Source organism: Miniopterus natalensis, chromosome 16, assembly GCF_054644295.1.
Source record: "Miniopterus natalensis isolate mMinNat1 chromosome 16, mMinNat1.hap1, whole genome shotgun sequence".
Lineage (NCBI taxonomy): Eukaryota > Metazoa > Chordata > Mammalia > Chiroptera > Miniopteridae > Miniopterus > Miniopterus natalensis.
This window is the reverse complement of record NC_142096.1, coordinates 42,953,826-42,978,918: the sequence shown is the minus strand read 5'-3', so window position 1 is coordinate 42,978,918 and position 25,093 is coordinate 42,953,826. Positions and strand designations below refer to the sequence as shown.

At 55.3% G+C, this 25,093-nt stretch overlaps 1 protein-coding gene across 1 annotated transcript in view; it reads left to right on the top strand.

Annotated features, from left to right (window-relative positions):
* Positions 1 to 23,580, top strand: part of TSNARE1 (t-SNARE domain containing 1) — a 55,126-nt gene extending 31,546 nt beyond the window's left edge. Inside the window, 2 exon segments of the mRNA XM_087825527.1 lie at positions 22,341 to 22,440; positions 23,556 to 23,580. Of these exon segments, the coding sequence (XP_087681653.1) occupies positions 22,341 to 22,423 (83 nt within the window). The 3' untranslated portion in view covers positions 22,424 to 22,440; positions 23,556 to 23,580.
* The last annotated feature ends 1,513 nt before the right edge of the window (positions 23,581 to 25,093 follow it).

The window sequence follows — 25,093 nt, the reverse complement described above, 5'->3', positions numbered from 1 at the left end:
ACCTTAGCTAAGGTTGGCCACAACCTCAGCCGGGTCCTGCGTTCATCTGGGGCTGGCTCCTGCCCTGTGCTCTCAAGCAGCAGTAAAGGTGAACCCCACCCCCTGGGCCAGCTGGACCTTCCCTGCTGGGGTCTCCCTGCAGGGCACAGGGGTAGAGTTGCCCCTTGCTGTGTGCCCCTTTCATACAGGGCTGGGGGATGGCTATAGTCATGCCAGCTCTGGTGGTCTGGGCTTTGACAAGTCTCCAGAAACTTCCATCAGCTAGCAAGTAGAGTTGTTGCTGTTCAGAGAAGTTGACCGGCCTTGGCTGCTAAACAGAGCTGTTTCCCAAGTGTGTGACTGGCCCATGCCCTGCACCCTGGCCCTGCCCTCCTACAGGGTTATGGATGTTCCTGCATGGAGCCCAGGTTGGAGCACTGAGAGAAGTGGCCTCTTTCCCAGAATCCCCAAGGCCCCTGGATGCTCCTCATTGGCCCTGGGGTGGGGCTGTCCTCCCAGCCTCCTGGAACAACCCTCAGGGCTTCATCTTTCTCACGGGAAACCACTCAGCCCTGCTCTCCAGCAGTTACGTTGGGCTATGGCTCTTTTCGTACGTGTCAGAATGGGACCCAGACCCTTGGCCCTGGAGGGAGGAGAAAGCCGCCTTTGTTGACGCTTGGAGCTGGAAAAGCATCACAGGCGGCCCCTCCGTCCGGCCTAGTGCAGTGCCAGCAACTCCTGATCCCAGCTTCGGAGCTGAAGACCCAAATTGGGCCTTTGTACAGAGAATAAAGGGGTGCTTTCTGGTCCTTTCAGAAAAGGGAAGGACTGTGGTGGGGTCAGCAGCTAAACTATGTCTTCCTGGCCTGTCTCTTGTCCCGAGCCACTGGGGAGGGAAGCCTGGTACCTGTGGAGGGGAGGGCACGCGGGGTCCCAGCCACCACACCTCTGCACAGCAGCTGGCAACCTTGGCCTTGGGGTGAGGACCAGTATTCCCAGTCTAAAGGTGAGGACATGGAGGCCATGAGACTGTGAGACTTGACCGGGGCCTCCCATGGGGCTGAGTGCTTCAGCTTCCGGAGGGGCTGGAGTTGCAGAAAGGGAGGCCGTGAGGCTGGGCCAGCCCCCTCCTGCTCCCACCCACCGGCCAGGCACTGCTCACTTCCTCCCGCCCACACCCGGAAGGGAGGTGATAATTGCTGCCTTGGCCCAGTAGCGCTTGTCAACAGATTTTTTAGATCTTTAATTTTATATGCATCTATCCACAAATTTATTTAAAGGCTTCTGCTGACTGGGGGAAGAGGTGTCTCCTGTAGTAGCATGTACGTAGGGAGAAGGCAGGCTTGGGAGGGAGGACTGGGTTAGCAGGGCTTCACCACTCCATTGTGGGACTGGGCAGCCGTCCTGTGACTGAGAATGGGTGTAACCAATGGTGGAGCCTGGCACAGTTACAGAAGGAGCTCCTGGCATCACACCTGTCCTTCCAATGGCCCTGGTGCCCCTGGTGCCATTACCCCCTGGCCTCCTGCAGGTGGCCGCTCCTGCCCTCCTGGCATTTGTCACAATGGTGCTGAAGTTCTTATTTGTGGATTTCTCGGTTTCTGTGCCCAGCAAGTATGGCTGCGCACTGGGTTCTCGCTGTCTGTGGCTCTGTCCCCAGGCCTGGCACTGGGCAGGCGATCACACCCCTGAATGCGTGTGGGAAGAATTTGAGACTTGAGGTTGTGTTCTCCTGGTTGTGTTCTCGGCAAGGGGTCGGATCTGCCGGAGGACAAGCATAGCCCTGTAACTGCTGCCTATGAGAGACGTGTTCACGGGGTCTGCAGGGCCACCCACCTCATTGGGTCCCCTGAAGCCCCCTGGAATCAATCTGGGAGGGCCAGGAACATGGAGCCTTCTCTGTAGGGTCTTTTGTGTGACGCTGGTTGAGACTGGACTGCGGGTCCTGCCGAGTGCTCAGTGTAGCCAGGCCTGGGGTGGCTGGAGGTGAGCACATGTGCCAAGGGGCAGGGGCCCCATGTCCACCTGTCTCTGATCCTTGCCCACTATTTACAGAGCCCCAGCACCTGGCAGTCTTGTGGGAATGTCCCCCAAGAAACAGGGTGGGACATTCCTCCATCCACCCCCAAGCCAAGAAAGGGACTCAGGAGCTGCCTCCCTGACTACGGGGCGAGGCATGGGATGGGCGCTATGGCTGCAGAGGGCAGAGTGGTCGACCTGTGAGCAGGAGGTGGCCAGCCTGGGGCACATGCCTCTGACACACACTTGCATCCTGTAGAGCCCAGGCTGGGGCCTTTCCCCTTCCCAGGAGGCTGATGGAGTGGAGGGTGGGGAGCACAAACTCCTGGAGGCTCCTGGTGCCCTTGCGCTGAGGCTTAGCCTCAAGGTGGAGCTGCCTGCTGCTAGCTGGAAAGAAGACTTAGCCTGGGTCTGGTGGCAGCAAGGTGTACCCATGGTAACGGTCTGTCTGTCATCAGTAGATTCCCCGGGACCCTTCTGCTGAGCTGGCTGACGACAAGATCTTCAGTGGGGGTGGCAGCACATGGCAGGGCCAGGAGCAGGCGCTACTTTCACCAAGGAGGACCTGGAGGCCAAGCTGCAGATCGAGGGGAGGGCCTAGCATGCGTGTGTATGTGCATGTACACATGTGCCCTTGGATCCCCTGGTACTGTGACTCTTGGCTGTCCAGGAAGAGCTGGGCCAGCCCTGTTTTGGCAACACTCACCATGTGGTCAACAGACTGAGGCTGTCTCCTGCCTGAGCCATGCGGATGGCCCCTCCTTGCCCTCTGTGTTAAGTGTGGAGAGGTCAGAGTCCAGGGAACCCGTCAGAATTCATCTGATGTCTCTTGCTGCCTCCCTGGGTTTCTCAGTAGGGCACAGCCATCTGGCGGAGCTAGGGCCTGCCCTGGGAGGTGAGTCTCAGTCCCTGTGACTGTTTCCTTTGCTGCACTGAGACTTCCAGGAGTCTGCTTCGCTCTGGCCCAAGGGTTCTGAACCTGCAATTCATGGTGCTGCCAGCACGTGGTGGTTCTTTGTCTTCTCAAGTTCCCACGTGTGCAGTCCAGCCTGCCAAATGTGCCTATAGCCACGGATAGTCTGTGACAACTGCCAGAGGCCTGTGGCCCTGACCGGTGTGTGGGTATCCGGTGTGCTTGCAGTGCATTGAGAGTGCGGCACTCTGGGTGGAACTGAGCCCTGTACCTGGTGTGACACAGTCCTCCTCCCTTGCCCTCAGGCCCTCACCTGCAGCAGGAGGGGTTGGAGCAGTGCTTCCTGAGGGCCTGCCCACCCTGAAGCTTCCAGGGGCTTGGCTTCTGGAACAAAGGTCCCTGAAAGCAATAGCTTCTAAAAAAACAGGGACCTGGCAGGTCAACAGCTCAGGACCTGTCACGTGTCTGCCCCCAGCAGGTCTCACACTCTGAGGGCCCCCTCCCTGGGTCAGCCTGGTGAGGCACCCCGCCCTCCTCAGACCCTGTGCTGACACCCCACCCTGTGTGGGAAGACAGGCTCCCTCCTGCGGAGACGACCAGAGCAGGATCAAATGCAGAGACGGTTCCATCTTTTGCTTGGCTCAGTAAGTCTCTCTGACTACGGGGTGAGGGATGGGAAGGGCGCTGCAGCTGCAGAGGGCAGAGTGGTTGACCTATGAGCAGGAGGCTGGCCCACGCTTGCGTCCAGGCAGGACATCATTATCGGCTTGGAGGCCACAGGATGGGCCATGCCATCTGACCCCCAACTTGGGCACTGCTGGCAGCCCTGGCATTTGACCAGGCATTGCTGGCTCCTCCTGAGTGAGGTACGTCAGGAGGGCCATGCCCAGCTGAGCTGAGGCCTGCACATGCAGGGTCAAGTCTGGGGTGGGGTGTCCCAGCAGTGGGAGCGCACTCTTTCTCCTTGCCCCTGATCCAGAGGCCAGCTGGTCTCCGGCCTCCCAGCCGAGGGCACCTCCCTGACACTGTCTCAGGTGGGCCAGGCCTTGGGGGCCCCAGACCTTCTAGGACCCCAAGGGCCAGGTGTTAGTGCCACTGGGGCAAGTGCAGGCAGCTTGCTGCCTCCTGCCTGAGCCCTGTCTAGAGTGGAGAAGAGGGGAGGCATATTCCATCCTGTGACAGGGCTCCAGCTCTAACTGAATTTGAGCAGTGGCACCAGGCTGGGTGTGGGTAGAAGATGCAGGGTCGACATGCCAGGTGGTATCTGGCCCCCAATTAAGTCATGCCCAGGCCTGGTTACACTTCCCACTGTGGGCCAGCAGGCAGCCAGGTGGCCGGCAGCTCCGCCCCCAGGCCTGTTTGCTGCCCTTTGGTAACCTGTTCGCCCACTGCAGCTGTGCTAGAGCCCTAGCCCTCCCCTGCCTGGGGCCTGGCTGCAGGGTGGAGTTCCCACTGCCTGTCCCAGGCTGCATGCCCTCCATCCCGTGCCCTCTGCAGCTGAGCCTGTGGGCCCGAGAGGGGATCTGGGGTCTCTGTGGCCACGCAGCAAGACTTCAGTCTCCTTCTGCTTTGTCTGACATACTGTTTAGTTAATTATCTTGTTGTTTATCTCAGTCCTCAAGCATGTAAGCCCACGGAGGGAGGGGTTTTACCTGTCATTGCTGTGTTCCCAGCACCTGAAAGGACGCATGACACTGGGCACTCAGTGACTGTTTTTTAAAAAAATATGTTTTTATTGATTTTAGAGAGAGGAAGGGGGAGGGGGAGAGCGAAACAAACATTGATCGTCTGCCTCCTGCATGCCCCCTACTGGGGTTCGAGCCCACAACCCAGGTATGTGCCCTGGTCAGAATCGCTACGTTTTGGTGGATAGGGTGAAGCTCAACTACTGAGCCAGGCCGGTTGGGGCATCAGTGACTGTTTCTTGAACAAAGGTTGCATGGTGGATGGATGGGGAGGGTGGGGTGGATGAGTTCTCTGTTGATGAAAGACCCTGCAGTTTTTATCTCTACGCATCTTCTTGTCAGCCCCCACGAAAGCCCTGTGAGAGGGAGACCCCTATGTTCCAATTTTATTGAAGGCTTGGAGAAGTCATGCCTTGACTCAGGCCATGCAGCTCCTGTGGAGCAGAGCTGGCCTTGTGTCCAGGCCGCCTGCCTGGAGAGCAGGACTGTCCTAACTGCGGTGCTCTGACACCTGCCCCTGCTCTGGCCTCTTTCCCAGATGAGAAGAATGTAGGTCACTGAGGTCACCTACCAGGTAGTGGCAGAGCCAGTTTTGTCCCCATGGCAGTTCCTTTACCCTGGTTGAGTCTGGCTCTTCCTGTCTGCAGGGTAATGCAGTGCCCCATCTCCCTGGGGTAGCAGAGATCGGATGAGATGGGCACATGCCCCAAGCTACTGCTGTCACATAGTAGGCTTGCCAGGCACTGGTCTGGTCCATGGAGCTCTGCCAGGCTCCCCCTGCAAGGCCCGTGTCACCTGACCTCACCTGTGAGTGCCAGTGCTCCCTGTTTGCCTCCAGAGCATTGTGTCACCTGACCCAGGTGCAGAGCTCAGAGCACCAGCTGCTCTGTTGCCATGGCTGCCTGGCAGGCTTAGGAGGGAGGAGGCTAAGGATAAGGAGTGGGCCAGGAGGCAGCCTCCAGGCTGAGCAGAGCCCCAGGCCCAGCCCCCTCCCAAAGTCGGTGTGGCTCCCCTCCTGTCGTTGGCGTGCACTGGAGTGCGGGGTGGTTGATCTGGCTAGTATCGAACTATAAATACCTAATAAGCCAACACAAAGTTTGGTTGTTCCATTAACTGGAACCAGCGTCTGTAGGTGGATGGTTGCCAAGATCCTAATTATAAGAAGAGACTGTTTGATAGAGAAAATGCAGTGGTATTTTCAGAGGGCGCACACGCATGCACCAAGGTTTTATCATGTCCCATGCAAGGTTGTTATTCCGCGGTACCAGTGAAAGAAGAGAAAGAAGGTTCTGTGAGAGTTTTTAATGAGTTCTAGTTTTAGAAGCAATCAAGAAATAATTGCATGATTTAAACATTTACTAGCTAAGGTGTTTTTCAGTCTCGCCTCCTCACACTCGCTGTCCCACCCTCTCTCTGGTGCCCACACCTGGCACATGGCTCCCAGTACCTGTCACCCTTGGACACCACAGTTGGGGCTGCTTGGTGCTGTAGGAGGACTCCATTCTGGACTCTATCCCAGTCAGCTCCAAGGCTACCTCGCCCCCCAGTGCAGGCCCCGTTCCTTCAGGCCCCTGACCAGCCTCGCCTTGAGCTCACAGCCCAGCAATGAGGACTGGACTTCTGCTTGGAACTGGGTTCCCATCCTTGCTCCTGGTAGGATCTAGACCTCTGGTGTATCCCCCAGGCTGCCTGGGGAGTCAGGCCCCACCTGCCTTTGGTGTGAGGAGCTGAGGCCGGCCCGCCCCAGGGGCCCAGCTCAGTGGCTGGAGGGACACAGCTTCAAGCTAGCTGCCTGTGCCCAGACACTCCCACTCTGTGCTGCTCCCTCACACTGTGGCTGCCTGTCTGTGCCCCTTTCTCGGGTGCCTCCTTCTCCTGACCAGCCTCTCATGAGAGAGGCCCCATCCACTGCAGGCCCAAGTGCACTCACTGACCCAGGTCAAGATTGGTGTGTGGCGGGTTGGGGCAGGAACATGGAAGTCCATGGAGGTGGGATCAGTATGCGGACCTGGTGAGCCTGCAGCCTTTGTCTTGTGAGCTTGATGCCTGGACCGTAGGGCAGAACCTAAGCTTGGCTTCCCAGCCCCCGGCCTCACCTAGGAAAGGCTGTAGTGAGGCAGATCCCATAATATGGCCCAGGTTTGGGGCCACTGAGCATCCACCCATCTGCTGCAGATCCCAGAGCCTACACTGGTAGACTGCACACTAGCCAGCACCTTCCTGGCCATGGGCCCCATTCCCAAAGAGTTAAGCCTAGTAATTGAATTACAATTGATAGTATGTGTCCCTTTAAGATCAGCTAATTGCTTCACTTCCCAGAACACTCCTAGAAAAGAGAATGAATTTCCCTGTAATACTCTGCAGTGGGCTGAAGTGACCCTTCTGGAAATTGATCCAGGCTCCAGAATGAATTGCAAAGTCCGTGAGGGAGGGTGTGCTGGGGTGGGGTTCCCAGACGTGAGTGGTGTGGCCATGTCTCTTACGAGCATTATTGCTACTCCACTGGGCAAAAGGAGTTAATGTGGATTGGACTGCATGGAAGATGCCAGAGTCCAGTATGACCTGCTGGGTGGTGGATGCCCCAAAGTCCTCCTGGTCCAAGGTTCTGCTCCTCACCCCATTCACCATCTTCATGAAGCCACTCAATGTTAGGATAGTGGGGCTACCATCCATCGGCCACCCATCCATCCATCCATCCACCCATCCATCCACCCACCCATTCACCTACCTACCCACCCATTCATCCATCTATCCACCCACCCATCCACCCACCTATCCATCCATCCATCCATCCATCCATCCATCCATCCATCCATCCATCCATCCATCCATCCCCATCCATCCATCCTTCACCCACCCATCCACCCATTCATCCACCCACTACCTACCCATCCATCCATCTATTCACCTATCCATCCACCCACCCACCCACCCACCCACCAGTTCATTCACCACCCACCCGTCCATCCATCCACTACCGATCCATCCATCCATCCATCCATCCGTCCATCCATCCATCCACTACCGATCCATCCATCCATCTATTCACCTATCCATCCACCCACCCTCCCATCCATCCATTCACCCACTACCTACCCATCCATCCATCCATCCATCCATCCATCCATCCATCCATCCATCCACCATCTACCACCCCCCCCATCCATCTATCCACCCATCCATCCACCCATCCATCCACCACCCACCCATCCATACACCATGACATGGGGGACATAGGGTGACATGCCTGCTGTCTGTGCTGTTGGTGGGCACTGACTTGGGTCGGGTGTGTGGAGCCTGCAGGCTCTTGGTCCTGGGACTGTGCTCACTGGCTCTGGGTGGCTTGGATGACATAAGCCTTCATTCTAGCTCCCTCCCAGGCCAAGAGAGGACCTCAGCCTTTCCCAGGCAGGGCCCCTGTTGCCTTCTCTTTATCCAAGAACAGGTCTCTGCTCAGACGGAGAAGGGGGCCTTCCCTTGGGAGTAGTCGTGGAGCCCCAGGGCTGACCCCTTATCCTGGTGCGTCTTCATGCACATGGCGCTCACCTTGGGTGCTGGGAGTGCTCTGCGGGGGGGTGGGGATGGTGGCTTGGGGTCTCCAAGACATTTCTATTTTATGGACCAGGGTTAGGGGTGTTCTTGAGGCCCAGGAGAAATTGCCACATCTACCATCTACCACCCACTGTAATTAATGGCTAATTACACTCCAGCACTGGGCCAGGCCAGGGTGGAGGAGACATCAACAAGGTCTGGTTCGACTTGGAAAGGCCTCTGAGAGGGGGGATGGAAGCGGTCTTGAGAGGCCGACAGGATCATTGTGGAGCTCGAAGTCCCCGCGTTCCTGAGTGTTCAGACTCACCAGGCCAGCTGTGCAGGGGCCCTGGGCTCACAGTGAGCTCTGCCCAGCATACCCCATGTCCCCAGCTCTGTCTGCTATAACCCCTGGCTGCTCCAGAAAGAGGTGACGAGGGGACACCACCCCATGGCAGGGTGACTTGGGGATGGGTGTTTGCGTGGGATGGTCCCTTTCAAGGCAGAAACAATGCGGTTTTAAAGTGGTGGGGAATTTGGGCTCATTTTCAGCAGCTGTATGCAAATAGTATGCAAATGAGATATTTTCCTTCAAGTTCAGAAAAACAGTGTTCTTGAGGCCCCAGTTGGCCCAGCATCTTGTCCTCACTCAGAGCAGGAGCCCCTTTTTCAGAAGCTGCACTGAACAGGGGCAGCCACTGCTGTTTGCTTCACAGATGAGCTCGGCCCAGAGTCCCGATCCCAACTCTCAGTAGCAACTCGGTGTGACCTTGAGCACATTGCTTAATCTCTCTGATCATTTTTAAAAAAAATATATATCTTTATTGATTTCAGAGAGAGGAAAGGAGAGAGAGAGAGAGAGACAGAAACATCAATGATGAGAGAGTCATTGATCGAGCCCACAACTCGGGCATGTGCCCCGACTGGGAACTGAACCCTGATTGCCTGGATCCTAGGTCAATGCTCAACCACTGAGCCACGCCCGGCTGGGCTCTCTGATCACCCCCCCCCCCCATGTCATAGGCGCAGTCCAGCAGGCTCAGATAAGGGGGCCACTCCCCAAAGTCACAATGAAGTTGGCCACGGCAGCACAGACCTCGAACCCAGGCCCGCCTGCTCTGTGGGGTGGGAAGTGGGGTACAGGAGCCCCTTCTTGTCCAGAGTACTCAACACCAGCACCACCTCTACCCTCAGTCCCCATCTGCACATGAGGAGAAGAAGCCCAGAGAGGCTTGGCACCTTGTCTGGGTCACACAACCTGTTGGGGACACAGCCAGGATGAAGACCCCAGTGCCCGGTGCCCAACCAGCGCCCCCTCCTTCCTGCTGCTCATGAGTTATTAATCTGGCCTCTCTAGGAACCAGAACAGCATGTCTGTTTACCTCACGACAGCAGAAAAGAAAAACAACAAAATTAAACCAAACACACCGCCCAGACATCAAACAGGGTCGCTCACAAGTGCGTGCTCTGCAGATAGAAGGGTGTGGCGTGGAGTGTGGCGTGTGGCGTGTGGCGGTGCCTGCCCGAGGAGGCACCACAGATGTGAGCTGCTCCTCTAATGAGCCGTGGGGCCTGTCTCCTGGGTGAGCACTCTCAGGGCCTCATTGATGCTTCCAGGAGGCAGGGCTCAAGGCAGCCCTGCCGGGGATGAGAGATGTGCGGCCGGCGAGCTGCTCACAGCCCATGCACAGGTGGGACGGTCGAGCAGGAGAACCTTAGTCCCTCTCAACCTCCTTGTCTTTTCTTGATTGTGATTTTGGGTAGTCTGGCTTCTTCTTTTGAGCCCCAACTGCAGGGAATCGCCAGCTCCGAGAGAAGCCCCGAGCAGGCGTCCTTGGATGAGGTCCCTGCGATGGCTCAGTGCGTGAAGGACAGAGGTCTGGCCACAGGTGGGGGTGGGAAGCTGGGCTTGACCTGTCACTCACCTTCTGTGTGATCCTGGGCCTCAGCCTACCCATCATTTAAATGGGCACCCTTATCCACGGATGGGTTCTAGGCCTGAGCGTCGGCACCACAGATAGCCCCATGGGTTACTGCTCTCCAGGAGGGTGGCTGGCCACCCTTCAGAGTCCCCTGTGCCCTCTTTCGTTGGACACAGACCCCAGACCTGGCCGCTCTGCGAGGGGCATGGGAGGGAAGGACAGTTGCTGAGGATGGTCTCTGTGAGGTCTCTGCATGGTTCCCACCAGAGTCCCCTGATGTGCATGTGGCGGAGGCGTAGGTGGTGGCCGTTTCTAGGCCTGTGCAGCATGGCTTGTGGCCTTTCCTGGCCACGCTGATGCCGTGGTCTCCATCCCCCTGATACGCAGGTGCTGCCGCAGTGACGCTGTCAACAAGACAGATGAAAAGCTTCTAAAGAAAAAACAAAAGCAAAGGGGACAAGGGGACGTGTGTGACCCTGGGATTGTTAGATTGTCCCCAGTGCTGTCCCGGAGAGCCAGGCTCCTGCACACTCACAAGGCCCATGACGAACGGCTGTGTCCCTTTCTTCTGGCCCAGCCTGGAGTGGGTCTAGGGAGGCTGCCTGAGTGAGGCCAAGGCCCTGGCCCCCGCCGCTCTCCACCTTAGGGCCACGAGCGGCTCTGCCTTGCTTCTGCCCTAGGGGAGGGAGGCTCATTTCAGCTCCGTTTTTAGCATGGTGAAGAGCTCCCTCATGCCTCCCAAATTTGCATTTTTCCCTCAAAATGCTCTTGCCACTGGCAGGAGAATGGATGTGAAATTAGGAGGCATGTGGCTGTAAATGTGAGAGTTGCGGTGTGGGTCTCAGTGGCTCAGGACCTGCTCGGATCAATGACTGGCAGACATAGCCCACCCTTGGTACCAGCTTCCCTTGTGGGAATGGCCACCTGAGTCTCGCTGTCCACTCCACTTTGAAGAAGAGATGAGAGGCCTCAGCGGCCTTGCTGCTGGGGACCGCACAGTGGATTTGTGTGGGCTTTAGCATCCCATCTGCTGAACTGAGCATGTCACAGCCCCTACTGTAACAGTCAGCTCACGCTGTTTGGCTGCAGTAACAAATGACACTGTCTCAGGCTGCTTTTTGCTTGTCTCCTGTCCATAGTGTGTTGGAGGTGGCTTTGTGCCTGTGCTTTGGCTTCAGGACCCAGACTAACAGGGCAGCCCCCTTTTCGGCATCACCCAGCTCCCAGTGGAGACCAGAGTGGTGGAGGAATCTCACCGGGGCTCTGTAAGTGTCTGTCTGGATAATGCAATGACACTTCTGCCCCACAGCCTTGACCAAAGCGTCTCCCGGACCCTCATGGTCCTGCAGGGACATGGGGGGGCAGGGGGGCGCAAGGAGGGCAGTGAGGACCATCTGAATCGCTCCCGTCTTCAACATGCTCCTCGGCTCCCAATCATCCCCTTCTACCCTGGCCTCAGTCCAGGCTTTGCCTTTCTTGGGGGTCTTGGGAATCTCCACTCTGCTCCTCCTTTCCCGGAGTTTTGTGTGGGGGGGTTGGTTCCGCTTCCTAGAAGCAGCCTGCTCCTGGGTCAGGGCTGGGCCCAGTCCTCCCCCCCCCCCGCAGCGACCCTCCAGGTTTGGACCGTCACTCCACACTCCACTGGGCCTGCCCTCCCCAGCTGTCCAGTCCACCCCTAGGGAAGGGACACCCAACTTAGGGCCTCAGTGCCCTGCCCCTTCCTTGAGGCCCAGGTTTCCTTTCGCTGGGGTCGAGCACACCCAGCACTGCAGCCTCCCTGCATCCCATCCTGGAGCCTGCTCCTGACCGCTCTCAAGTCTCAGCGTCTGCCTCTGGTCTGAGTGGGGCCTCTGCCTCCCGAGGAGCCCTGTCTCTGCCCTCCTTCCAGGCCCTTCACAAGGGGTGGAGGAGGGTGTGCCCTGTGCTGGGCGGAGCCTGCTTGTCCTCAGTGCCAGCAAGGACAGGCCAGGTGGCCTGGACATGAGGGTGGGGACTGGGACCTGGCAGTGGGGGCACACCCTGTCAGGATATCAGCATCTTACGCTGGACTTGGGCCTGCAGCTCACTGCGTGAAAAACACTGTGGAGCTGTTAGCCTGTGAGGACCTCAGTGCAGTGGGATTCTAGGACGGTGCTGCGGTGGTTACAGGAAACCGAGCCTCAGAAGTCATTTTGATGGTCTTTTCCTAGCACAGCATTCGGTACTTACTCAAGGTCGCATATGCCCTGTGTTTGTTGTGTAAAGTGTGATGCTGTGAGGAGCTTCCCTTAACCGTCTCCTCACCTGACAGCGGAAAGTCCCTGCTCTGTCCGTGCGGGAGCTCAGCCAGCCCCCCGCTTCCACCGCAGCGGACTCTCTTCCCTAAATTACGTGTACGAGCACCTTCCCTTATAGAGTTCAAAACAGTTTGGTATCGTTTTATACAGACCCTGTTGGTAAAATGTGTCGGTTGCTAAACAATATATTGTTTGGTTTTGCTGGTTTTAGGCCATAAAGTTGAGGCACACTATCTGCATCCTTCCGAGACTTGCCTCTCCTTCCACTTCCTTCCCAGGCCCACCCATGTGCTTGTGCAACACTGTGGCTTAGAGTTTCACTGACGCCTAAGATGCACTCTCTTCTCAACAGGACGGAGAGCGTTGCCAGCTTGTTGGTGCCAGATGGCACTGACCTTGGCACTGTCTGTGTGGGCAGCGTCTCCCGTGGGCACTGTCGGCCTCAGAGTGGGAGGGAGGGTCTCTCTAATCCACACTCAGCACTGGGGTTATGGGGTATGGTGTGGACGGTTCGACTTCATCAGGGGACACTGAATTGATTTCCACAGTGCTGTGAGTTGTTGCGTTCTCACCAGCGACACCTGAGTGCTGTCCAATATTTGCTGTCTTCAGAGTCCGAAACATTTGCTGATCTGGCAGATGGAAAATAGCATCTAATTGTGGCCTTCATTTACAGCTCCCTGGTTACTGATGAGGTGGAATCCTTCATATGTTTATACGGGTTTTCTTTGCTGTGAAGTCTGTTCATGCCTTTTGCCCATTTTAAAAATTGGACTGTCTATTTCCTTCTAATGTACATACACACACACATGCACACACATGAGTGTGCTCTTGTCCAGATGCGGGCACTAGGTTGGTCATCGGGGTTGTAGACATCACCCTGGGGTTGCTTTCCCTGTGACTTCCCTCAGGGGGTCCCTGGATGGCGGGGGTTTTATGAGCTCCCCACACCCCTAGTCTGGTTTTCGTCTAAGGGCTTCAGCCCTGCTGGCTGTGTCTGAGGTTGGCTCCCACCCCAGGCTCTGTCGGGTCTCTGCCCCTCCTACGTGGAACCCTCACTGTCTCGGTCGCCCCCCGCTGGGTACTAATGACCCTATCTTCTAGGTAGACTCTGGCACCCTATTTTCTGGGAGTGCCTGACCTTTCCTGGCCCTTTGTCCTTCCGTGTATATTTGAGAACCGCCTTGCCAGGTTCCAGAAACAAACCGTTAGCGTTTTTGTTGCAGGGGCGTTGGCCTGTGGGCCCGCTGGCTGAGACCTGCCGTCTTTGCGACGCTGGGCCTCCTTTGCTGTGAACAGTGCATCTCCCAGCTCGCTTATGTCTACTTCAGTGTGTTACATATGCTCAAACCATGATTTCCCCCAGCTATAGTCTTCATATCTTTTAAAAGACTTATCCTAAGCATGGATATTTTTGGTCCCTATAAATGGCATATAGAACAGCAGTTGGTGGATGGAAATGTGGGTGATTTCTGCAAAGTGAGTGTTCAGGCAGCCAAATGTTAAAGTCTCATTTCTGATACTTTGTCTGAGAGTTCTCTTGTTTCCTCCGATGGCGACCCTGCTGTTCCCGATAATAGCGGTTTCATTTCCCCCTCCACACTTCTGCCTCCCGCTCCTGTTCCTGGCTCCCGGAGCCCTGGCAGGTGTCACGTGGCAGGGACAGGGACGTCCTTGCTTGGTTCCTCATAGGGACACTGCAGTGTTACCCCTCGAAGAGCATCGGGTCCGAGTCCACAGTCCGTGCTCCTCATCCGACAGGTTTGCTGAGGGTGCGCCGAGAGCTTTGCTCTGTTTTTCTAAATCCTGGGTGGATGTTCAGTTTCATCAATTGTTTTACCTGTTGGATGATTATTTAGTATTTCTGCTTTAATTTGTTCATGGGCTGAGCTCCAGTTAGAGATTCCCTAACAGTAAAGCCCTTGAGAGACGGGACTCAGCTTGGCCAGAGCGGTAACAGTAACAGTAACTATCGCTCAGAGTCGATGGCTCCCATGCACTGAAGGGCCTGCTGCGCTCACATTCGCCTAGGGCTTTGGCATCTCTGTTGGCCCCGCGTTTCCTTCCTTTCCTGACCCTGTCTGGCTGTGACACTGAGTTCACAGCAGCCTCATGGAGGGGCTGGCCTCATTCTCCCGTGCAGTTTGTAGTCACATCCTGTGTGCGCAGACACGCGGCCCTGACCCAGTGTGAGGGTGGTGGCGATTCCCACAGCCGGAAAGGGGTGGGGGTGACAGGTGCCAGCATCCTGGTGCCTATAAAGACCAGCGGGGCACAAGTGCCATGAATGAGCCACTTGGGTTGTCACCTCATGAGATAAAATGGATGGGCTTCCTCAGACAGGCAGGACAGGCACACGGCCACCCTCAGTAAGACACATGAAGACCCAGGCGAATGACAGGACAGGAGAGAAGGGACAAGTAAGCAAATGATTGTCTGAAGTGGACCAGCCTTCCGCCCTGACTCAGACACTTGCCCTGGGAAGGACGCGGGGAAAAGCCACTGGGCACACGCACCAGAGCAGCAGCCTCGCCCGCTGCGCAGGTGCGGCCTCGCCCTGGGTGTTGCCAGAAAGAAGTGTCTGCAAAGTTTTCTCCTCCTGCTCCCGTTGGAGTCGACTGGTGGGGTCCCCGAGAGGGACACTATTCAGCACGATGCCCGACTTTGGGGAAGTTTAATAAGAATGAGCTCATGAGCGTTCACAGCATGAAGTCACTAAGGAGCACAGGCGTCACCTCCTTGATCCCACAAGACCTGATTGTTACCCTTTTTTGTGGATAAAGAAACAGGCTCAGAGGGGCCAGGTTGCCCAGAGGTGCTCAGTGGCAGAGCAGGGCACTTGCATGTTCTTTGGGAACCACCTTCATGCCATACCACATAGATGGGGCAGCTCCAGGAACACCTTACATGCTGGATCCTTACATGCTGGTCCCACCACAGCCTGCCCACCAGAAGGCGTGAGTGGTCTTGGAGGAAAGCTCATCCGTCCTGATCAAAGAGGCTGCCCCCCTTCCCTCGAAGTGCCAGGACATGCGCAAGTCTTCAGGCTGGACTTGAGTGGGTGAAGGGTGGCGTTGGCAGTTCAGGCAACCCCTGGGGGACAGGCCCCGAGTTTTGCACTGGACCCTGCGGCTTGGCATAGGCGAGGTGCTCAGGGACCTTTGCATCACTTTGGAGGGCTCCCTGCTGCCTCCATTCCCCATCCTTGGGGTGGGTGCCCAGCTCCTGCCTCAGGACACAGAGCCCTGAAGTCAGCTCACAATTCTATAACTTTCCCAGTGCCTGTTTCCATAATTCTGGCATTTGTAATCCACTTAGAAAACATGGCATTTTCGATGTGAACACTTAAAAAACAATCCATTCCACACCCATCTACCCAAATGCTCTGATTTTGAATAATTCTTTTGAAGTGGAGTCTAAATATATACAAATAGATGTTTCTGAAATGTCGTGTGTTCTGAATATATTTACATGAGAAATAGCTACTGAGGACGGGGTCGGCCGGGAGGTTTCTGCAGAATGAGGGTCCCAGTGGGCCAGAGGCTCCCAGTGGGTCAGAGGGTCAGAGTCCAGTGCCCATGTGCCCACGCAGTCCCCGCCCTGGGAGCTCCTGGGGGAGTCCCTGCCCATCTCTGAGCTGTGGGGACCTTGCCAGGACCTCAGGGACCAGCAGGTGTGGGGAGAGAGCCTCAGCCCCACCTCCCTCTCACCCTGCCCCCCCTTATCTCTGTTCCGTCATCCTCAAGCCTCCTCTTGGAGCCCCTGCTGCTGAGCCCCAGGGTCCCATTTGGGTTTCTTTCTGTTTGTTCCCCACCTTTGTGGGAGGGTCTTCCTCACCTGCTTGGGTCCCTGCATGGCTGCTTATATTTAAGGCCGGAGCCTAAGAGGTTGAAGTTGGCTGGATGGTGTGTTCTTGTCTTTGGAGGCTCCGCAGCTGTGCTGTGAGCCTGGCTGGTGTCGCTGCCCCCCCGAAACTCTGACACCCCAGGCTCTCCCTGAGGGTAGGTGAATTCCTGGAAAACAGCCTTTGTCCTAGGGGAGTGACTCCCTTGTCCTCCCGTTTGGGGCGATGGGGGTGTAGGCCAAGATTCTCTCAGCCAGGCTTTCTGTGGGCCTGGGGTCATGCCTCTGCCCTGCTCCTCCCTGCCCTCCTCGCCTGGCTAGGTCTCAGACACCGTGCACCCTTATCTTAGTGGAAGGGGACCAGGCAGAGGTGGCACCTGTGTGTGGGCCTATTGGACTGACAGCCCAGTGTCTATCCTTCCTCGCTGTGGACACTGAGCCCGCAGAGACCTGAGGGCAGCGTCTGCAGAGCCCTTCTCTGGACCCCACTATTGGGACAGCTGGTTCACTCCTCTTGGTCACCTTGTTTCCATTAAGCCTCACCAAGTTCAGGGCAGTGGTCGGCCAAACACAGCCCCATCTTCAAGAGTACTAGTGGGAAGGAAGCAGAAGCTGAGCTGGGTGACAGAGGCAAGTTTTATGTAGAGGGAAGCAGGGGGCTGGGGGAGCCTAATGCAGTGGGGAGCATCTGGGAAGCCATCCTGGAGGCAGTGGCACTGGAGTTGGTTTTGGAGAGAGAGTGAGAGTTCTCTAAGTGAAGAGCTCAGAAGGCAGCAGGAGCACAAGAAAGGGTCCCACAGGGCTGGGATGGGCTGAGCAAGCTGGGGAGGCCTGTAGCCTCTTTGGAGCAGCTGGGAACAAGCCTGGGTTCTGGGCTTGGAAGGTGGAGCTCTTCCTCAGCCAGTGAATTAACTCAAGAAGTACTGCGCAGGGAGGCTTCTGGACCACACGGATGACACTAATTGGGCCCCAATCAAGAGCATAACTTAGGTTAATTGGCTCCCCACCAGCAACCCCCACCAGCCTTCTTCAATGAGGGGCTGTCATTTGTGAATAATTAGTCACAGCAGACTGCTGGGGGGGGGGGCACCCAGGGTGTGGGGAGCCAGGCTGGGTCAGACAGAGAGCCACTCCTAGGTGTGGAAGCAAGGCTGATGTCCTCCCACAATGGCCTTCACCCCACTCTGTCCCCTGTCCCTGTGGTATCTTCTCCCTGCTTGCTCCCTCCTGTCTGGTCCCTGAGCAGCTTTGTCCCAGTGCCACTGAGGAGCTGTGGGCTAACTGCACTTTCTAACGCTGGGATTGTGGCCAGCGTGTTGGGACCAGGACTGGCAGCCATCAGGACAGTCCCAGGGGCCTCGTGACAGCCTCTTGGTAGCAGGCCCCGGGCAGAGGTCTGGGGGCTTGGCTATCCACCCAGCCTTGCTCCCAGAGAGTGAACTGTGGCTCTTTGCTGCCCCAACATGCCCAGTGCAGGGGCTCACCACCTTGGAGGCATCACTCCCCAGAGTCAGCGGAAGAGATGGACTGGGCTGGATCTGTTATCTTGGGCTGCTGTGATCAGGACCAGGGACATTGAGGGCTTCACAAATCTGGGGCTGGGAGTCTGAGATCAAGATGGCAGCAGGGTTGGCTCCTGAGGCCCCCTGGTGAGGGAGAGTCTGTTCCAGGCCCCTGTTCTCCACCTATAGACTGCCATCCGCATGTTCACATGGTGCTCTCCCTGTGTCCTGGTGTCCAAGCGTCCCCCTCTCATAAGGACGCCAGTCAGATGGGGCCAGGGCCCACCCTAGTGACCCTGCTATCACTAGATCTCCTCTGTAAAGGCCCCTCAAAAGTAAGGTCCCACTCTGGGGTCCCCAGGGTTAGGACTTTAACATATTTTTGGGGGAACAATATTCAACCCACAGCACCAATCAGATGGGCATCCTGATGTCCCTGCAGCACTGTCCCTGCCCGGCACAGGGTGTGAAGCATGATGTGGACATGGGCGCATCCATCCATCCATCCATCCATCCATCCATCCATCCATCCATCCATCCATCCAGTGGCCCCGCTTGGGTCCCCTGCCCCCCTACCTTCAGAAACCGAGGCCAACCTCCTGTAAACGGGCTGGACTGGGGCAGCTCTCAGCAGTTCCAGGGGCCTTTCCAAGCCCCTCCCTGTCAGACATGGGGTATTCAATAGGAAAACTCCCACTGCCACCTGAAGGAAGACTCCCCAGCAGTTCCCCAGGTCACCAGTGTAGCCAGTACATTTCCATCAGGGAGTTGGAACGGTCAGCCTCAGTCCAGGCTGCGTCCAGGGACGTGCCTGCTGGAGCTTGGGAAGGGGGCTCGAACTCACTGGGTGCTCCTGGTGGAGTGAGGTGTGGTCTCTGCCCCCTCAGGCCAAGTGAGGGGCCTGGGCCCCTCCTTCTCTGCCTCCCCTGCTGGGGGCTGACCAGGGATGAAGTCTGCAGGGGTGGGGTGGGAGGACAGCAGGAGCTCCCTCCCTTGGGGAGGGTGCAGATGCTGGGGGCTGGAGCAGAGATGCTGGGGAGTGCTCTGCCTTGTGCCAGGAGGGGAGCTGGCAGGGCCGGGGCTGCAAGCACCTCATTAAAACCTGTCTCCGCCTCCACCATGTGTCCCAGCTGAGCATCTGGCAGCCCTGGGCCCTGCCTGTCATCGCCCTCCCTCCTCTTCCCTTGAAGTCCCTGGAGAGGCCCAGTGAGGTTTGCTGGTAGGGTGAGGAGGGGGCTGGAAGGAGCTGCTTGGTGGTAGCTGATCATAGGCTTGGAAGTGCCCTCTCCCCTCTTCTCCAGGTGACCTGTCCTGCTTCTCTTAGGATCACCGTCCACTCCAGCTGAGGCCCTGTGGCTGCTCCTTGGCTCCCAGCTTCCCCATCTCTGTTCAGCTTAGGGTGGGGGTGGAGGATAGACCAGAGGGACTAGGAAGGGAAGGCCTGAGTGTGGATCACACACCCAAGCAGGAGCTCGCCGCTGCTGTCCATCGCAGGGCCAATGCCATGGTGCCAGGAAGGGAGATCTGGGCCACGCTGGGAAGGTGTGGGCACAACTCTGACAGATGGCGAGGCAAAGCCAGCGTGCAGCCCTGTCGGCTGGGCTCTGCCTGAGCCACACTGATGGGAGAGCCAGGGCAGCATGCCCAAGTCACTTGGTCAGGCCTTGATATATGACCGGTTTGAAGCCAGACCCACCTGATCCTTTTAGCCTGTTGACTCCCTTGGGCACTCAGATGCATGCAGATGGCTCATCAGGGCTCAGTTTGCATTAGCCTTTGTTTAGGGAACTGGAGTGCAGGAGGGCAAGGACATGCAGGGCACACCCTTCTGTGAGGGGCGGGGAGTGGCTGAGAGCAGGCTTTGCTGCTGGATTCCAGTTCTGCTCTACAATGCTGGTGGTTTTGGGCTGGTCACTTTATCTCTCTGAGCCCTCACCTGCATTTGGGTGTGCATAAGACCTGCCTCTCAAGGCTGGGTGGGGGTGAGCGAATCCACACAGCCTGGTGCTCGGCACCCAGCAAGGGCTGGGGAAGAGTGCTGTCCTGCTGATGGGATGACAGTGGTGGGCATGCCATAAGGACAGGGACCAGGCCCGCAGCCCCAGCACATGGACTGTGGGTGCTGTCTGGGTCCTGAAGTGCTCCCAGGCTCAGAGCCCCTTTCCTGTGGCCTGACCCCCAAGCCCTCTCCCTCCCAGGAGGGCTGTGGGTTTCTGGCTACCTGCCTACCCCCATCTGTGAGCTCCTGGATGGAGCAGATTCACTCTGGGCCTCCCATCCTGACCCCTCCATGCCCCACTCCTGCACATGGCTGGCATGTCTGCTCAGGAGTGTGGTTCAGATTTGCCTACACCATCTGTGAAGCCATGGGCAGGTCACATAACTTTTCCAAGCCCAGTGTTTTGGCCTGGAGCACAGGACTGGGAAGCCAGGCTGGTGTGTGGGTCCCTCCTAAAGTGGAAAAACACTGAAGCAGCTGGATGGGGCCAGTCATCCAACCAGTGCCCAACAGATGAGACCCTGCTCTAGAGCAAGACCTGGATCTGCACATCAAAACACACTTGGATGCCAACCCCCAAACCCAAGTTCAGTCCCACCTACTCCAGGAACAACAACTCTCCAGTATCCCCTGTCACCAGCAATCTCTTCTTTTCCCCATGGTTGCCTTGCTGTGCTTTACTACCAACATCCACTTTATGGCCACCTTGAGAAAGTGGATAGATAGGAGGATGGATGGGTAGATGGATGGAGGATGGGTGGATGGAAGATGGGTGGATAAGTGGAGGATGGATGGATGGAGAATGGGTGGATAGGTGGAGGATGGATGGATGGATGGATGGATGGATGGATGGATGGAGGATGCATGGATGGGTGGAGGATGGATGGGTGGAGGATGGGTGGATAGGTGGAGGATGGATGGATGGATGGAGGATGGATGGGGAATGGATGGAGGATGTATGGAGGATGTATGGATGGGTAGAGGATGGGTGGAGGATGGATGGATGGGTGGGGGATGGATGGATGGGTGGGTGGATGGAGGATGGATGGGTGGGTGGAGGATGGGTGAGTGGAGGATAGATAAATGGAAGATGGGTGGATGCATGGAGGATAGATGGATGGAAATGGGTGGATGGATGGGTGGAGGATGGGTGAATGGAGGATGGGTGGATAGATGGGGATGGATGGATGGGTGGACGATGGTTGTATGGATGGATGGGTGGGTAGAAGGATGATGGTTGGGTGGGTGGAAGATGAGTGGATGGATGGATGGATGAATGGATGGGTGGGTGGATGGATGGAGGATGAGTGGGTAGATAGATGGGTGGATGGGGGGAGTGTGGGTGAATGGATGGATGGATGGGTGGAATAATGGATGGATGAATGAATGACAAGCCTCAACATTCACCTAATGACTCCGATGGGCAACCTGGGTACTCATCTTTGACATTGCTACTCCACTCCCTCGCATATCTAGTCACAGTCGGGTTCTGAAGATTCCCCTCCTGGTCTTGCCTCTGTTCCCCTAACCCTCTCTCTTCTGCTCTGGGCTCCACCCTTCCATGGGTCAGTCTTCCTCCTAACCATTCACTCTGTTTCTTCTCCCTTTTCTTACCCATCCTCCCATTTGTTTTCAAGTGGCCTCTTCACCAACACTCTCTTGAACATTTCACTCTGGCTTACAGTTTCTCAGTCTTACATGGTATCTCAGGGGTGCTGTCCAAACCCCTCCATATCCTGCAGGCCAGTCTCGCCCATCTACTTTTCCCTTCCCTATCCTTCCCTACCCTTCCCTACCCCCACTCCAGCCACTCGGTGACTTACCCGATTATTTTAAGCTCCATTTTGCCTGGTTTCTCCCTTGATACCTGGCCTCCCACCTCCTGGCCTGCCTGTGAGTCCTTGATGCCCACTCAGGACTTATATGAGGCATCACTTTCTTCACATGGTCTCTCAACCCCTCCCTAATGAGTCCCTAGCACAAATCTATGTCTTTTTTTTTTTTTTTTTTATGAGACCTTTGATGGTAGACCTCAGAACTTGCTAAATTAGTAATAATCCAACAATGTACAGGAATAATAAGAATATCTGATGAAGTCTACATGTCTGGTATTTGCCAGACCTCAGGCTATGTAACCTCCATGCATAATCTTTTTTTTTTTTTTTTTAAATGTATCTTTATTAATTTCAGAGAGAGGATAGGAGAGAGAGAGAGACAGACAGAAACATCAATGATGAGAGAGTCATTGGGGATTGAGCCCACAACCTGGGCATGTGCCCTGACTGGGAATCGAACCCCGATCTCCTGGATCCTAGGTCAATGCTCAACTGCTGAGCCATGCCTGGCCGGGCCATGCATAATCTTAATTAAGGCTTTCAGATGTTTCCCCCTGGAGTCTGGCATCATTCTCTGCCTCTGGAGCCGGGGCAGTCTCCTCCCTGTGGCCTGGCTGCAAGGCTAGCCCAGAGCAGTTCTTGAATGAGCTTGTGTGCCAGCTCAGGGCAGAGCCCTTTCCAAGGGACAGATTCTGCCCGGACCCTGCCTCCAGGGTGGGCCCAGTCCCCTGCATGCCAGAGTCCTCAGCAGGCATGAGCCAAGTGCTCCCCATTCCCACCCCTGGGATAAGAGGCTGGCAGCTGAGATACATCAACAACCTTGTTCTCTCTCCTAGCTCCAGAGACACAAGTACTACTTCCTGTTGGCTGGAGTCACCATTCTGCTGGTCATCATCCTCATCATCACCACTCTATCTGAAAGCGATGCCACCTGTGGTAAGTGCCCCCACCTTCCCCTTACACCATCTGTCTCTCCATCATCCACTCGTTAGTCTTTCCATCCTTCCTCATTTCATCCATCACCCACTCTCCTTAATCCATCACCCACCTGTCCATCATCCATCCATCATCCATCCATCATCCATCCATCTATCCATCCATCCATTATCCATCCATCATCCATCTATCCATCCATCCATCCATTATCCATCCATCCATCCATCCATCCATCCATCCATCCATCCATCCATCCTCCATCCATCATCCATCCATCCATCCATCCATCCTCCATCCATCATCCATCCATCCATCCATCCATCCATCCATCCATCCATCCATCATCCATGTATCCATCCATCCTTCATCCATCCATTCATCTCTCCATCCGTCACCCACTCATCCATCATTCACCCATTATCCATCCATCATTCACCCATTATCCATCCACCATCCTTCCATCATCCATCCATCCATCCATCCATCCATCCATCCATCCATCCATCATCCATCCATCCCTCCATCCCTCCATGCATCACCCACCCATCCATCATCCATCCATCCATCCATCCATCCATCCATCCATCCTCTGTGTCAGGCCCAGGTTAGGCCCAGGTGACTCAGCAGGGAATGTGGCAGATGGGGGCCTTCTTTTTCTGGAACTCACAGCCATGGGACAGGCCAATCTGAAGCTCCCTGTATGTGCTCACTGTAAGGTCACAACTGGCCATTCCCCTGGGCAGTCAAGGAGCAGAGCTGGCTGGGTTGTGTGGTGGGTGTGTTCCTGGAGCCCCAGCAAGAAAGTGAGGCCCTGGTTGGGAGACTTAGGCAGGGAGCCTCACTGAGGCACATTGGGAGCTGGGAAGTGGGGTGTTCCCTGAGCATGGGGCCCTGGGTGGGAGCTGAAGTGGGACTCAATTGGGACAGAGCAGGTAATGTGCCTTGAGTGTCAGTGCAGAGTCTCCTCCGCATGTTAGGCAGGCGTCTGAGTTATTTATTGCTGAGCAACAATTAGCTTAAAACTTAGTGTCCTGGAAGAATTAATATCATTAAAATGTCCATACTACCCAAAGCAATTTATAAATTCAGTGCAATTTCTATTAAAATATCAGCAGCATATTTCACAGACCTAGAACAAAAATTTCAAAAATTTTATGGAACCAAAAAAGACCCCAAATAGCTGCAGCCATCTTGAGAAAAAAGAACAGAGTGGGAGGGATCACATTACCGGATTTCAAACTGTATTACAAAGCCATTGTAATCAAAACGGCCCGGTATTGGTACAACAGGCATATAGATCAATGGAACAGAACAGAGACCCCAGAAATAGACCCACACCATTATGGTCAGTTAATATTTGACAAAGGAGGCAAGAGCATCCAGTGGAGTAAAGACAGTCTCTTCAATAAGTGGTGCTGGGAAAATTGGACAGGTACATGCAAAAAAATGAAACTAGACCACCAACTTTCACCACACACAAAAATAAACTCAAAATGGATAAAAGACTTGAATGTAAGTCACGAAACCATAAAAATCCTGGAAGAAAACATAGGCAGTAAAGTCACAGACACCCCACGTAGTGGACTTTTCACTGATACATCTCCTAGGGCAAGAGAAACAAAGGAAAAAATAAACATGGGACTACATCAAACTCAAAAGCTTCTGCACAGCAAAAGAAAACAGCCTCAAAATACAAAGGAACCCCACGGTCTGGGAAAACATATTTGCCAAGGATGCATCTGATAAGGGGCTAATTTCCAAAGTGTACAAAGAACTCACAGCACTCAGCAAGAGGAAGACAAACAACCCAATTAAGAAATGGGCAAAGGACTTAAATAGGCACTTCTCCAAAGGGGACACACAGATGCCAAGAGACACAGAGAGAGATGCAAATTAAAACCACAATGAGGTGTCACCTCACACCTGTCAGAATGGCTCCATCTACAAATCAGCAAACGCCATGTACTGGTGAGGGTGTGGGGAAGGGGAACCTGGTGCACTGCTGGTGGGAATGCAGACTGGTGCAGCCACTATGGAAAATAGTACAGAGGTTCCTCAAAAAATTAAAAATGGAGCTGCCTTTTGACCCAGTGATCCCACTCCTGGGAATGTATCCTAAGAATCCTGAAACATTCATCAGAAAGGATATATGTACCCCGATGTTCACAGCAGCGCAGTTTACAATAGCTAAGATCTGGAAACAGCCCAAGTGCCCATCAGTAGATGAGTGGATAAAAAGCTGTGGGACATTCACACCGTGGAATACTACGCAGCTGTAAAGAAGAAGGATCTGGTACCCTTTGGGACAGTATGGATGGACCTGGGGAATATTATGTTAAGCGAAATAATCCAGGCAGAGAAAGACAAACATCGCATGATCTCGCTTATATGTGGAATCTAAAGAACTTAATAAACTGATGAACAGAATAGATTCAATGACATGGAAGCATGGATGAGACTGACGAATGTCAGAGGGATGGAGGAGGGCGGGTGGGTGGAGGGGGAGAGAGTAACCAAAGAATGTATATGCAGATATGCACAACCCAAGGACACGGACAATGGTGGGGAGAGGGACTGGGAAGGGGGATGGGATGGGGTGGAATGGGTCATTGGGGAGAAAAAGGGACATCTGTAATATTTTAAACAAAAATAA